General features: G+C 36.5%; 1 protein-coding gene across 2 annotated transcripts in view; it reads left to right on the top strand.

Annotated features, from left to right (window-relative positions):
- The window catches only part of ERP44 (endoplasmic reticulum protein 44), an 86172-nt gene that overhangs the window by 56648 nt on the left and 13257 nt on the right, over positions 1-16267 (top strand). For both annotated transcript variants that reach the window (XM_036856622.1, XM_036856623.1), the window contains 6 exons: positions 1292-1476; positions 2204-2319; positions 5137-5194; positions 7577-7693; positions 11389-11500; positions 12490-12631. In XM_036856622.1, coding sequence (XP_036712517.1) covers positions 1292-1476; positions 2204-2319; positions 5137-5194; positions 7577-7693; positions 11389-11500; positions 12490-12631 — 730 coding nt within the window. The remainder of the gene's footprint in view (positions 1-1291; positions 1477-2203; positions 2320-5136; positions 5195-7576; positions 7694-11388; positions 11501-12489; positions 12632-16267) is intronic.

Here is a 16267-nt window from a genome sequence, read left to right as displayed (position 1 = left end):
GTACTCATTTAGATTTTTAAAAATCTTTTTTGAGGTATAGCTAACCTAGAATTAACTGTAAAATGTACAAATTAAGTTCGACCTATGTATACACCTGTGAAACTGTCAGCACACATATACGTATGTACCCTCTGGTACAGTTGTTTCTACCATCTAATCTCCTAGAAAATTAAGATGGTTAACAGAGTTTATTGCAGTTCTGTTTGTTTTGTTTTTGTTTTGTAACTACTAGGAATGGAGGTGGGGCTAGAGAATTTTCATGTGTTTTTTTTTTTTTTTTGCCACCATTTTAGAATTCTGCCCTCATTTTAAAACTCAGTTAAAAAAATTCTTCTTTTCATCTGTTTTAAGCTACTTGTGCTCTCTCAGGTCCCCTTCACTCTAAAAAAGTAGTGTATCTTTTATCATTCTCATACATGTGACTAGCATGACATTTGAGCTTTACCAATGTCTAGAAACCATTGATTTCTCCTATTTGCTACCTCTTGGAAATAACAGCAGAAAAATTTAAAGGCTTTTCCATTCTGATTGAGTCAGTATCTTAGTAATTGTGATTCCTAAAAGTGAGATCAGCATATATTTTTACCTAGTTTCTTATTTTGAGGCTATAAATCCTAATTTTAATGATTTGTGTGAGAGTATACCCATAGGTCATAATAAAGGGATTTTTTTTTTAGTGTATACTGCTGAGTTTTGCTCTTAATTGTATTAGCTTACACAAAATTTGCATATGTGGGATTATAAATTCTTCTACTAGCAAAGAATCTAATATTAGTTTTTAGCCTTTAAGAGTGATTTTAATTTACATTTAATTCCCTTTTATTAAATACTGTAAGAGATCCTCACAATATAAAGTGACTTGAATGACTGTTTTCAAAATTGGAATTTTGTACATTCCAATTTTTTTCTAGACTGTATCTATAATAATACTTACTGACATTTATTTAGAGTTTACTCTGTCATGCATTTGTATTGTCTCATTTAGTCCTTAAAACAACTTTATGTAGTAGAAATTATTATCCCTACTGATGAGAAACTAAGGCATGGAGAGTTGATGCACCTTACAAGTTCACACATACAGTAAATAGCTTTGGGATTTAAACCAGGTAACATATGTCTGGAGCCTGGCCTCTTAATCAGTATAAACTCTTTTTTTCTCTAATACTGGAAAAGAATTATATGAACCAAAATGTTCTCCCTAAATAATTGTAAGGTTTTTGACTGTTGGGCTAATGGGCCCACTCAGACTAAGTTTGAGGGTGACATTAATTTTTTTTTTTCATTCTTTTAGCTGATATAGCCCAGAGATATAGGATAAGCAAATACCCAACCCTCAAATTGTTTCGTAATGGGATGATGATGAAGAGAGAATACAGGGGTCAGCGATCAGTGAAAGCACTTGCAGATTACATCAGGCAACAAAAAAGTGACCCCATTCAAGAACTTCATGACTTAGCAGAAATCACCACTCTTGATGTAAGTCATTAACTTTTGCTGGATCAAATGAAGCCTGCCTGATTAATGTAAACAAATTCTTATGCAATCAAAGAATCTGGCATTTTCTTATAGTTCATTGCAGTGGATTTTATATATATATATATATATATATATATATATATATACACTTAACAAGTTGAAGTTTTCTTGAATTAATTCTCAAGGGAAATGCTAATATTTTACTGAACCTTTGGATAAAATGTATATAGCAATACAATAAAGTTGCACTAATTTGAATTAATTGAGGGCAAAGGGTAGCCTGAATTATGAAGAAATAGAAGTTAATGTCAGGCATACACAACCAAAGTTTCCGTAGTTTGCTTACTGGAGACCCTTATGTAGAAGTGTGAGAGACCCACGGTGGAGTCTCTACCAACAGTCACACATTACGAATTGATGTATTATTTTAACACATCTTAGAATTAGTCATCTTGTTTAGGAAGGACTGTCACTGATTAAACAGTTATGTATTTCTTGAAATTTTAAAATAAAATGCTGGAAGGAAATTATTATATTAGATGATAGTTAAGACTGTTTTCAACCTAATGTAATCTTTAATAGTTTTGGACTAGGTGTTAAAAGCCAATTATGCATTTATAGTCATACTTCATTTGGAGATAATTGAACAGCAGCTGGGTAAATGAAATAACATTATTCTTAAAGAACTATGTATGTTTATAAAGTAATTACATACTTTATTTTACAGCGCAGCAAAAGAAATATCATTGGATATTTTGAGCAGAAGGATTCAGAAAACTATAGAGTTTTTGAAAGAGTAGCAAATATTTTGCATGATGATTGTGCCTTTCTAGCTGCATTTGGGTAAGTAGCCTAACTGAGAGTGTGTCAGTGGGTCAGGTCAGCTCAGCTGTCGTGTTAAAATTCTTGTTGTGTGTGGTCGTTTTCTGAAGATGACCTCTCCAAAGATTATCTCAGTCCTCTTAAAGTCACCAACAAATTTTTACACCTATCTCTGACCTCTTTTTAAGAGTTTAAGTCTGTTAATTATTCTTTCTATACTATATTCTATTTCAAAATGTGGGTAAGAGGAAAAGGTTGGACAAGTTAACTCTCATACTTTTGTTCAGCTCATTTACTAACACTATCCTGTGTCACAAAAAATGCTTATTAACCTGTGGGGTTTCCAAACTGAAACAACACAGTGTTTCTCGTTAATGACCATGAACTTCATCATCTTTACTCATCTCTGGCTCTCCACCACCTTTTCTTCTCCCTTCCCTGTCTCAGAGGAACAATGTTCCTTTCCACTGCTAACCTCTTTACTTGTTTCCTTGTAATTGTCCCTTCAAAATCCTCTGGGGCTTTGATCCATCAGTTGTCCTTGCTTTCTCATGTTTTCAACCTGACCCTTTTCATGAACTCCTTTCCTTTTCCAAAAACATGATTCTCTTTCCTGATCTGTCCCTTCTATCTCTTGAGCTATAATCTCATCTCTTTCTTTTCATTCTCAATTTTTTTTCGGAGATTAGTTTTGCTTGGCTACCTTGAATTTCTCATACTTTAACCAGTTAAAATACCTTAAACTCCTGGAAGCTAACTTTCACCTCCATTACCCTAAAGAAACTTCTCTCTACACAGTCACGAAGTGACTTCTTAATTAACAAATCCAGTGGCCTTTTTTCAATCTTAATCCTCTTCAATTTCTCTGAAGGATGTGACCCTCAACTACCCTGTCCTTTTTCTGCTGTGTCTACACTTTATGTTGAACTCCCTGGTTTGATCCTTACCTTTCTGACTTCTCTGGCTTTATCTTGTTTTTTTTTCTTTCTCTTTCAAAATGGAATCATTCTTATGGTTCTGTCTTTGACTCTTTCTTCTCATTGGAGGTTATCTTCCCCCATCCTTTGACGTTATACAATATTATTTTTCTCTTTTCTTTGGTCTATAACTGGTAGACTCTATTGTGGTACCTATCTTGAGTAGAGCCCAGATTTCTGGCATACTATGTCCTCTTCATTTTGTGACCTTTTTCCTTGTTTTAAATGCTTCTATAGGCTTTTTATGTGTGTTTTATTGTAAACATTATCAGTGTTTTTTGAAGATTGTTGTACAGAGTAAATAACGAAAGAACTTCTCCCCCATGCTTTTTGTAATACTGTTTCCAGCCACGCAGGCCCCTTGCTATTCCTCAAACACTGCAAGCACACTTCTGCAGCAGAGCCTTTGCCCTTACTGTCTCTATCCAAAGTGCTTTGTCCAGATATCATCTCATCAGAAAGATCTTTCCTGATAGCTGTATATAAAATAGCACTACCATCATCCAACTTGTCATTCTTTATCCACTTATTTTTCTTCATAGCACCTTTTTTTGGTTTGTTTTTAACCACCCAAGATAAAAATATCTAGTTGTTTGTCTTTCCCCACAAAAATGGAAGCTCCATGACAGCATGTTGTCAGTTTTGTTCACTGCTGTGTACCAAGTGCCAAGAACATAGCTGGTACAAAGGAAGCACATAGTAAATAGTGAATGAATGAATGGAGCATGTTCTTCCTTTCTGTTCCAGTGTCATCAATCTAGCTTAGCACTGCTTGCCCCTATCTCCTAACTACTGTAGTCAGAACCTGGAGATAAATCAGGGTTCATTTAATCCAAATATAATTTAGAGAGAGAAAAAGTTACCCATTTTGACTTAGAATTTGTTGTAGAATTCACTCACCAAATATTTATTCACCTATTACGTGCCTGTACCAGGCATGTGAAATAGTAAACAAATAAACAAAAAATTAGTTATTTATGGAACTATATTCTAATGATGTGTAGGTTATTTCATCTATTTTTTTATTTTAGAAGTTTTGGTTTTAAAAATAAAAAAGAATTCATGGTTGAGTCTGACTTAATAAGCAGATAATATGTTTGTGTGACTGGTTTATGTGACTACATCAATGACCTTGACCCTCAGTTACTAGAAACAATCTGGGGTCAAAAACAGCTATTTAGTGCCCAAACTGCCAATCCACATATAAAATACTGAGTCACAAAAACAGCTAACTAAAATTTCCCTTTAAAAAAATCTGCCTCGTATTAAATTTTTCCTTTAAATGTATGCTTTTGTTTTCCTTTAAATGTATCCTTTAAATGTATGCTTTCTTATTTATTTATTTATTTATTTATTTATTTATTTATTTATTTATGGCTGTGTTGGGTCTTTGTTGCAGCACGTGGGCTTTCTCTAGTTGCGGTGAGCAGGGGCTACTCTTCGTTGTGGTGCACGGGCTTCTCATTGTGGTGGCTTCTCTTGCTGTGGAGCACAGGCTCTAGGCGTGCAGGCTTCAGTAGTTGCAGCGCGTGGGCTCAGTAGTTGTGGCTCGCGGGCTCTAGAGCGCAGGCTCAGTAGTTGTGGTGCACAGGCTTAGTTGCTCCGTGGCATGTGGGATCTTCCTGGACCAGGGCTCTAATCCGTGTCTCCTGCATTGGCCAGTGGATTCTTAACCATTGTGCCACCAAGGAAGCCCGGTATTGCATAATCTTATAAGTAGAAAAGAAGATGGACAAGTATATATTTCAAGTTGTTATAGTTCATATGTTGCAAAACAGCTAGGGAATTCTGCTTCATTCAGGTATATTGCTGCCATTAGTTTTCTTAAAAAATATTATTACTGCTTCTCTCTTTCCATTAGAGCTGTTTCAAAACCAGAAAGATACAGTGGAGACAACATAATCTACAAACCACCAGGGGTAAGTTGCTATTTCTTAGTGTATAATTTTTAATATAATTTAAGTACATATATAGTATTATCTGTAGTTTTGTACATGTTAATGTTCACAGAATCATAAAGTTTTAATATAGGAAGGAACCTTAAGGCATCATTTTGTGCTAATCCAAACCTTTCAAAGTAAAGATGAGGATACAAGCCTAAAGTCACACAGGCATTTAGTGGCAGAGCTGGGACTAGAGATCCCTTGATCCCCAGGCCTTTTTCACCTCTCTGTTTTGCCTTTGGCCTGGGACTCAAATTTTAAAAAAGGCTTCAGTGGTCTGTGATCATCACTCCAACTTGAGTGAGACTAGCCAAGCTCCCAAATCTCCTGGGGTATAAGTTCACCTGGTACTTGCCAGATACTAAGGAGTGCTAGGTTGTTTTTAACCCTTGGCTAAGAAGTTAGGTGTGTCTAAACTTAGAAGTAGCTGTTTAGGCCCAGGTGATGGTAGCCACAAAAAAGAGAGACAGAAATCACAGTATTGTCACCCCAAATTGACCTAACGGTCTGTCATTGCAATTTTCACACACACACAAATAGAAATCTATGGATTTTTTTTTTAATTCATAGTTTTCATTTTAATGTGTTTTTTTTGTGGCATTTTGACACTGAAGTTTTCAACTTTTCTGTAGTCATATGAATGAATTTTTTGCTTAGAAAGCTCATTTCCTATTTTGAATTCATATAGGTGTTTGCCTGTATTCTCTGCAATTGTATTTCTTTAATAATAGCTTACATAGTGTGACCATCTCTGGATTATCAGAATCTGTGTGTCTCTCAGTGTAGTTTTCTTGTTAAGAGCACAGGCTCTGGAATGAGACTGTTTTAATGTCAAATCTGCCACCTTCCTTACCACCTCACACCAGTCAGAATGGCCATCATTAAAAACTCTACAAGTAACAAATGCTGGAGAGGGTGTGGAGAAAAGAGAACCCTCCTACTCTGTTGGTGGGAATGTAAATTGGTGCAGCCACTATGGAAAACAATATGGAGGTTCCTTAAAAAACAAAAAATAGAGTTGCCATATGATCCAGCACTCCCACTCCTGGGCATATACCCAGACAAAACCATAATTCAAAAAAGACACGAACCCCTATGTTCATAGCAGCACTATTTACAATAGCCAAGATATGGAAACAACCTAAATATCCATCGACAGATGAATGGATAAAGATGTGGTACATATATACAATGGAATATTACTCAGCCATAAAAAAGAATAAAATAATGGCATTTGTAGCAACATGGATGGACCTAGAGATTATCATACTAAGGGAAGTTAAGTCAGAAAGAGAAAGACAAATACCATATCACTTATATGTGGAACCTAAAATACAGTACAAATCAACATATCTACGAACAGACTCACAGACATAGAGAACAGACTTGTGGTTGCCAGCGGGGAGAGTAGGTAGGGGAGGGAAGGAATGGGAGTTTTGGATTAGCAGAGGCAAACTATTACTGTATATAGGGTGGATAACCAAGGTCCTACTGTATAGCACAGGGAACTATATTCAATATCCATAATGGAAAAGAATATGAAAAAGAATATATATATATTCTTATACATATATATGTATAACTGAGTCACTTTGCTCTATAGAAAAAATGAACACAACATTGTAAATCAATTATACTTCAATAAAATAAAAAAAAGAATCTGCTACCTTCCTAGGTGTATAACTCTGGGAAAGTTTATTAGCTTCTCTGTGCTTTAGTTTGTTCATTAGTAAAAACAGCCATGATAATACTGGTACCTGCTTTATGGGGATGTTTCGAGGATTAATTGAGTCAACACATACAAGGTGTTTACAGTGGTAAAACAGTGCTTGGTCACAGTAAGTTGGCTTAGGTAATGTTAGCTATTTACCATCATTTTAGGCACTTCATAGATACGATTTTGAGTGAATGTGGAAACAGATACTGCAGTTAATTAATTTTAGAGATAGCCATACCTTAGATTTATATAGTATCATGTATTTTTCAAGGCTTTTTCACTGGAAGTCTCCAGATTTTCTTCTAACATTTTTGAAGGGAGAGATAGCTAAATTAAATCATTAGGATAATTCTTCTTTTCACAGTGTCTGCCTGCTATTGATGAAGATACTGGTAAACATTTAATTGACGCAAATCCAAGGGCAAGCAGAAGGCTTACACATCACAGGTTGGATAATCAGGTCCCCGATAATCACAGAGTTATCAGCTTATTACCATCTATAGCCCTCTTTCTCAGGAGTTCCATGTTTTTTGTTTCTTTTGTATCCTGTGTAGATTTTCTGGGCTCATAGATGGCTTTAAGAATGCATTTTTGCTAGCACAGGTTAGATTTGTTTAATTTTTTTTCTGTTTTTATAACAGCATTCTGCTCCAGATATGGTGTACTTGGGATCTATGACAAATTTTGATGGGACTTACAATTGGATTCAAGATAAATGTGTTCCTCTTGTCCGAGAAATAACATTTGAAAATGGAGAGGTACGGACTTTCTAATGTGTGTTGTTATTTTTAATTAAGATTTCCAAAAGAGCAAGCTTCCTCCACCCATCTTACTATTTTACCACAGAACTTATCAGTTATAAAAATCATACAGTGAACATAAGTACATATAGCTATTTCCATAATACAGGCCAATGGTTCTCCACCTCTGCTATCCCAGAACCCCACTGTTGTATTTCCTGCAATAGCAGTGGTTCATGACAGCCTTGAAAATGAGTTTGAAAGTGCCTCTCAGGGGATTCTGATCACACCCTTGGTTGAAGATCCTTGTTTAAGGGGACTGCTTTAGAAGCAGTGCTCTGCAGATTTTAGTTACAATTAATTACATACAGTGAATAATCCTTTGGTATAAAAAGGTTTTTCTGATTCCTGTCTATCCTAAAAGAATGAAACTGTGTTCTCTTTCCACCGTAAATAATGAAAGCAATTATCAGTTATTATGTAACTGTCCTCAGTGATCCCATGCGCCTGAAATAAAGCCCATCCCAAACTCTGAACAACTCCCACAAAAACAAAACACAAAAACCTAAGAGGTTGGAGGAGCAAGTACAAAGAGCTGTGTCTGTGAGGTGCATCTCTCTGTTCTTTACTGTATTCAAAACATATCTTTCATTTCATTTTACTCCTTCATTTTCAAAACCTTCAGTCTAAGAATGTAATTTTAAAAAAACATTAAAAAAAGTTAAAAAAAAACCTTTCTATATGCATACTTACTTCAAAGAATTATAAGTGCATAGCTCAGGTATTGAATACACAACTGAAGAAATTATCACAGAGTAAACACACCCATATAATCCCCACCAAGTCAGAGGTTGGCAATTCTGTAAAAAGTCAGATAGTAAATATTTTAGGCTTTGCAGTTCATATAGTCTCTGTTGCAACTACTCAACTTGGCAGTTGTGGCACAAAAGCAGCCCTTGATAGTACATAAATAAGTATGGTTGTGTTCCAGTAAAGCTTGCTTGCTTGCTTATTGTCTTAGTTTTTATAAAATGAACATCCCTTCTACTTTCTCAGTTCTCAGGGCTTCAGGTATGTTTAGCTGAATTAACTTACATTTTTATTGTATCATTTAGTCCTTAGAGGCTCAGAAAGATCTAGTAACCTGTCACGATTATTCACCTGCTTTGACAGTTCTTACAGGGATACTTTCAAAACAGAATTTAAAGTTATGGAGCTGGAAAATCTTAATTAAACAGAGGTCTGTCCGTCCTCCCCCAGCCCTGCCTCCCGCCCTACAGTAGTTGGCATGTTTAATAATTCTTTAGATTTATTACATGTTGTAACCAACTACCCATAAATCCTTTAAACTATGGGGAAAGATTTGTTAACCTCTGAACCTGGTTGTCTTGCCACCCCTCTCCTGAATCCTTTAATACCTGCTGGGTAAAGAATATGTTGGTATGGATGTGGACATGGGTACACCTGGAAGCTCTAGCAGCATAAACTACCAGCTACTATGTTAATGTATGTACTGATAAATTAGTTTAGCAAACTAATTCACATAGTTTCGAACTATTAATCTGTTTATTACTTGTCTCTTTACAGCTGTTATTTCATCCATATTTGTGTTTTTTTGTTTAAACAATTTTTTGTTTACTTACAAAATTAGTAATTTTGTTTATTACTAATAAAGTAATATATTTGTTTCTACTTTTAACTTCTTAGCTCTCAAATTTTCCAAAAGGTAACTGCTGAGTCTTCTTTCCCAATTAGTATTTATTCAGCAACATTTGTGTCTTCATTTATTCAGTCATAGGTTGATTACACATTGTGTACAAAAATCTGTGAGCAAAGGAGAAGTGAAATAAGATTCTCTGTCTTTAAGGGGTTTTCAATCCAGTAGTTCACATGTACAGACAATATAAAGACATGCCCCATGCCACATGAGGGGCACTGAGAATATGTTCTGAGAGTTCAGAGGAGAGAACTCAGTTCTACCTTTGGCAGAAATGGGATAGAATCAGGAATGGCTTTCTAAAAGAGGCATTTCAGTCCTGAAACAAAAGGGATAAAAGAGAAAGAGAAGTACTAATGGAAACAGGGAATTAAGAGGAGGGGACAGTGCATTTTATGTTGAGCATTGAAGGTACTGGAACTGGACTTGGAGATATAAATAAGGGACCAATTTGAGGTGGTGACTGAGATTGTTGACCTAGTTGAAGTTGCCAGGCTAGAGCAGAGAAGTCCAAAGACAGAACCATGGAGGAGTAGTGGCAATTAATGTGTTGGGAAAGAAAAAATGTGAGCACAAGAGATAAAAAGTGAGGAAGAAGAAATTCTAAATCAGTTTGCTAAAACATCATTGTAATGCCAGGAGCTGGGGGTAAGAGAGATGGGAAGTGACTGCTAATGACTATGGATTTCTTTTAGGAGTGATGAAATGTTCTGGAATTAGATAGTGTTGATGCTTGCAATCTTGTGAATATAATAAAACCCACCAAATTGTACACTTTAAAATGCTGCATTTTATGGTATTTGAATTACAGTCATCTCTTGCTTTCTGCCGGGAATTGATTCCCAGACCCCCACGGATATCAAAATCCTCGGATGCTCAAGTCCCTTACAGTTGGCCCTCCAGTATTTGTGGGTTCCACATCTATGGATTCAACCAGTCGTGGATCCTGTGGATATGGAAGGCCGACTATATATCTCAATTAACAAAAAAAAGGTGAACTTGATGAAAAGCTTAATCATTTATCCTATGTATGAGTGGAACAGGCTTAAACATAGAGACAGGAACCAGAAGAAAACTCTTATCCTATAAATTAGGTTCCAGTTTCAGTTTTTTTAGGGTAAGGACATGTGTGCTTTCTGCTGAGGCAGTTCCTAAATTACAGAGAGATAGGCAAAAGAATTGTTAATGGAAATGATTTTATTATGAGGCCCTTTCTGGACTTTTTTTATGAGTCAGAACTTAGCATTTGTCAGAGAGAATAAATGATCAAAATATGCTGTCTACTTATCACATTTCTCTTGTATTCTCCAATAACAATAATAAAATTTTTTTAAGTAACAAAAATTTCAAGGTATTTTTGTGTATGTATACATACAAGGTATATAAACATACACATATATAGTGGCAAGTATTTGTTAATAATGTTGATAAATTGTGTATTGGTTGAAAACTGGTTATGTTATAGGGTTTTTGTCTTTTGTTCTGAATCACACTTTTCAGCTTTTGGTAGGTCTCATGTAAGTGGAGTGGTTTTTGCAATAAACCTTAGAATAAGCATAAGTTTGCAAATCAGTTAGATTTATTTATTGCTGGTACACTCAGTTTTTCAGTGTTATCCGTGAAGACTGTTTATCCCCTCGTAAAATCAACATCTTGAAAAAGAATCAGCATAGTTCCTCCTTTGGTCAGCTCACGTTTTAAATGTCATGGCTTCATCCAATACTAGCTAACAGGTCAGCCCAGTGATTACTTTAAGGCAGGTCAGCATCTACAGTACAGCAGGACATGTGAGTCCTCTGAGTGCTTGGATACTTCAGGTGGAGGGCATGCGTTCCTTCTTCCATTAAGGCATTTATTTACACCATTGGATCTCTTTCCTGGGATGTTGCAGCTGTTGCATGTTATGTGGGCTGGGTTTAAAGTTGTTCCTACCTAGAAAATAGCTAGAGCTGAATGGAGAGGCCTGATAATTCTCACTGAATACTTCTCTATACAGGAATTGACAGAAGAAGGACTGCCTTTTCTCATACTCTTCCACATGAAAGAAGATACAGAGAGTTTAGAAATATTCCAGAATGAAGTAGCCCGACAATTAATAAGTGAAAAAGGTAGACAGATTAAGGTGTTTGTTTATATCCTTCCTTTCTCTATTTTTTTACCTTCTCCCTTTTCCATTACATTAATACTCACATAAACATTTTTGGGTTAAAAACTTAACAAATTATTTTAACTCTACTCAACTCCTGAATTTACATGAAAACATGGGGATGGGAGGCGTTAGTAGAGATAATATGAAGCAATAGCTTTAAAAACAAAAAAAACCAAAAAACCCTGACTCTTTTAGCTCTCTAAAATCAAACAGCATGAAAAGTGGGGTCATGGGTGGACAGTGTTAGTTTGAGGCACTTTCTTCCAGCACCTTGATACTTGTCTGGTCCTTTTCTAATAGTCCCAGAAATATTGCTGAGAGAACTTACACAGTCAGATTAACATTTACTATATTTCCAAATGGAAGAAAGTTGAGTAGTTCTCTGCAGACTTCTCCAAAGCATCAAAAAGGAATTTGAGGTATCACCAGCTTTCCCTCTGTAGTTAGAGAAGAAAGTCAAACAAGATAAACTGAAGGCTTTGTATAGAGCCATGCCCATATTAGTCACTGTAAATATTTTTGGGGTTGAATTGGATTAAAAATCAACCAATAGCGACTGGAAGGGCATCCTTCATCCTTGATGAAATGAAGATGCTCCCATTTTTACCCATTTAAAGAAAATTTAAAAATTCACTATAGCATTTGAATTTGGGTTGAGTTCCTATAATTTCTAAGGAAATTATACTCTCTGCCCTAAGAATTAAGATCCTACCTTTTTAAAGCGTTGTAATATTTAGGTTTTAGTTTTTGTGGTCTATATTGCTCTAAAGCATGTTGGGTTTTTTTAGTATGTCACTTTTTATGAACTTGCAAACTTATGAGAATACACTGTGGAGGGTTGACTATTGTGCTAGACAGAAATGTCTTAGCTGATTGCATGTCCTCTTCCTCTTTTGACCCGCTAAAGAATATTCTAATCTACCTCTCCAAATTCTATTTCTTTTAAAGGTACAATAAACTTTTTACATGCTGACTGTGACAAATTTAGACATCCTCTTCTGCATATACAGAAAACTCCAGCAGATTGCCCTGTAATAGCTATTGACAGCTTTAGGCATATGTATGTCTTTGGAGACTTCAGGGATGTATTGTAAGTATTCATTTTGGTTTTTTAAAATTACTGATATATGTCTCAAAAATGAACTTAAAATAATTGTTTGAATATTTTAAATAACGCTATGTTGAAATACTTTGTTATTCGGAGGGAAGAGTTTTTTTTTTTCACTCCAGAGTATAGTGTAATTGACTGTGGGGAATTCCCTGATGGTCCAACGGTTAGGACTTGGCGCTTTCACTGGTCAGGGAACTAAGATCCCGCAAGCTGAGCAGTGTGGAAAAAAAAAGAAAAGAAAATGTTAATTGACTATGAGAATTATGATATATCCCTATAGAAATGCCAGCATTAGATGATCCTAAATGCTTGGGAATTAATCTCTGAAAGAAAATTTTTGACCTATGAGAAATTCGTTTTGAATTGAGTTTGGTCTTTGTCAGCACATCAAGGAAAGTAGGTTAATCCTAGGTAGGTTAAAGGAAATGGGTAATATTGCTGCTCATTTGTGACTGTGTCTACCAAGAATATTAGTGGTATTTAAGACCCAGAAGATGGCTATGACAAGGCATTTATAAGGGCATACAGCTAGGAACCTTTCCAAGAACAGATATGCCTTCTGACTCTATTTTCACCTTTCCATAGTATTAATAAACATATAAACCTTGTAACTACCACAGATATTACATTTTTATCAGCTTTCTGAGATGTTAAATACAGTGGTTAAAAATGGAAATGTTTCTTCATATATGAAAAATTTAAGCAATACAGGTATTAATTCAAACTAGACCTTTTCTTTTCAAAATTCACTTAAATAACCCCCTTTTTTAATGTCCAAAGATTAAATTTCACAGTTAGAGGGTGATTTGAAGTCCTACTGCAGGATGAATTACCTCACTCATTTCTAAATATTTCAATAGAGATGTGGTTGTTTGATAGAAGACTCTCAGTCCTCATACAGCGAGGCCTACGTTTGAGTCCTACCTCAGTGAAGTCACTTAACTTCTCTGTTCTTGTTTCTTTACACTTAAAATATGGTTGGTGGTACAGCCTCCCTGATGGGATTGTTACAGAAATTAACAAGAGATGATGGCTGTGTTATGAACCTTAAAGTACTTACAGATACTGTTTTTATTTTACCTGTACTCAAAAGAATACCACTTAGCATATTAACTCATTGAAAATGTATGCGGGTCTTCTATACGACAGTTGTATAATATAAACCAAGTCATATAAAAACCAACGGTTTAAAGTTTACTAAGACTGGATCCCTGCCCTCAAAGAACTCGCAACCAGGTAGAAAAAGGAGACAAGCTGGGTAACAGGCAGTTGTTTTATAATGTGATAAGTGCTCTGGCAGAGTTCAGCAGAGGGGGCACCTGATTCAAGATTTCTGGAGATGTTAATGCCTAAGGTAGGACCTAAAGTTCTCTAGAAGTTTTTCATGGAAGTGAGAGGGAGACAGGGCTTGGAGAAAGGTGATGTTGGCAGAAACAAGTACAGTCTCTTGGCTGAATATGAGTGGACAGCAGGGGTATCGCTGAGGGATGAGGTCAAGAGAAGTAAATAGGAGCTTGTTCATGAAAGCCCCTACATGCTGTGTTAAGGAAGTTTGATCCTGAAAACTATGAAGAGCCAATGAAGGATTTTAATCAGGGGATTGTTTTTTTAAAGATCACTCTGAATGCAAACTGGAGAATAGATTAGAGGGAGTCAAAATAGGATCTAGGAGGCTGTTCAGTAATCCAGGCAAGAGTTGATGATAGATTCTTAAGTGAATGAATTTCCAAAATTCTGGCAGTAGCACTAAGTAAAGCTAGAGAGAAGCAGGATTCTTGAGACTTTTTTTAAGGTGGAATAGGAGGACTTGGTATTTCAGTAAGCGGGGGAGGGGCGAGGCTAGCCCTGATGACCAGGACTCTGATTTGGACAACTAACTGGGTTGTGGTGCTACTAACTGAGCTGGGAACTTAGTGGAGAAGCAGCCTTGTGGTAAAGATGACGAGTTCCCTTTCTTGGCATATTGAATTTGAGTTGCTTGTGGGCTACAAAGGAGAAGAGTGTCCAGAACGGAGTTTACATGGCTCTGGGATTCAACAGTGAGATAAGGGCTGGGTCTTGAACACATGAGGATGTAGTTGAAGTTACTGAAACAGATGAGATGACCTAGAACAGGGTTGAAAATGGAACCCTGATGAATACCAGCAATTAAGGAGAGGATAGAAGAAGGAACATGTGCAGAAGACTGAAGAGGAGGAGGAATCAAAGACATGAAAGAAAATACAGAAAAGAGTAATATGGTAATTGCGGGAGGAGCACTTCTAGCAGGAAGGAATGCTCAACCAGAAGATAAGGATGGAGCATCTGTTAGAGTTGACCCTCAAAAGGCTGTATTGCAATGAATTGAAGAGTGTTTGGTGAGGAAATGAAGATTTTGATACGAAGATTCTTGCAAGAAGCTAGCCTCGAAAGGGAAAGAAAAATAGGGAGATAGCTCCAGAGAGACATAGGGTGAAGTAAAGTTTTAGCTTTTCTTCCCCCCACCCCCCTTAGGGTAACAAGAAACTAAACATGATTAAATGCTTGTGGGACAGAATCAGATGGATTTATTGAAGAGAGAGGGAAAAGAGGGGCTCACTGATAAAGGAAAGCCGTAAGGACCACAGAGGGAATGAGGAGCAAAGGAAAGGAAATAACCTACCCTCTCTAGTGAGAAAGCGAAGAAAGGAACGGTGCAGCATTTCGTTGGGTTGTTTGGGGATTATGGTGTTAGTGACAGCAGCAGAAGACTGCTGAGGATCCTGTCTGATTCTTGTTTTTAACTATGGCTAAGGAAGCAAGATCATTTGCTGAGTGAGGAGCTGGGGGATAGTTGAGAGGGCAGGACTATGCTGGATTTAAAAAGGAAGAGTAGTTGTTCCCAGAAATCCACCATAAAGATCCAGATCTCCCTAACAATCCGGCATTTATTTGGATTAAAAATTGGAACTCATACAGTCCGCTTAGCAACTGTGTGAGCGTTGACTGTTGTGCTAGACAGAAATGTCTTAGCTGATTGCATGTCCTCTTCCTCTTACTTCATTGGCTTGCCTCCAGAGGCTGCAAGCTCAAGATAAAAGAACAAACTTTTTAGGAGAGGGGGCAGCTGTTCTAGTGGTTGAGCTCGCTGCAAGAGTTTCCAGGCAGTGACTGTGTTTGGCATTAAAATGCTGCCCTATTCATGGGTCATTTGCATGAAGTCTTATCAGGCCATTTCCCTACCTTTGGTAGTGGATAAATCTTGGGGTATTTACTTCTTCCTTTCACTGGAAATTTACAGCCCTAATTATGAAGTCTCAAATTAGTGGAAGTCAATAGGATGCTGACTCAGGTTAGGTTTACCAATCAGCAACCAAACTATGCCCAACTTTGGCTTTTATTCCTAGGAATGTTGTTACACATGAAGGGAAACCTGTGACGAATTCCATCTTGGCTATCTTAAGTTTTTTCCTCCAGTTCTGAAGTCGGGTTTAAAACACTCTAGCACTTCCAGTCCCATCTTGGTGTCTGTTTCTTAGAGTATCCAAACTAACATAAATGGTCATATTCTTTATCACATGACCCAGTCCCCCTATCTTCCAACCATAGTTCACTGGACCAAGAGATGGGCACTTGACCAAGAAAAGCTAATTTATC

Source organism: Balaenoptera musculus, chromosome 6 (assembly GCF_009873245.2).
Source record: "Balaenoptera musculus isolate JJ_BM4_2016_0621 chromosome 6, mBalMus1.pri.v3, whole genome shotgun sequence".
NCBI lineage: Eukaryota > Metazoa > Chordata > Mammalia > Artiodactyla > Balaenopteridae > Balaenoptera > Balaenoptera musculus.
Note: the sequence above shows the minus strand (reverse complement) of the source record. Positions and strands in the feature narration are given on the sequence as shown.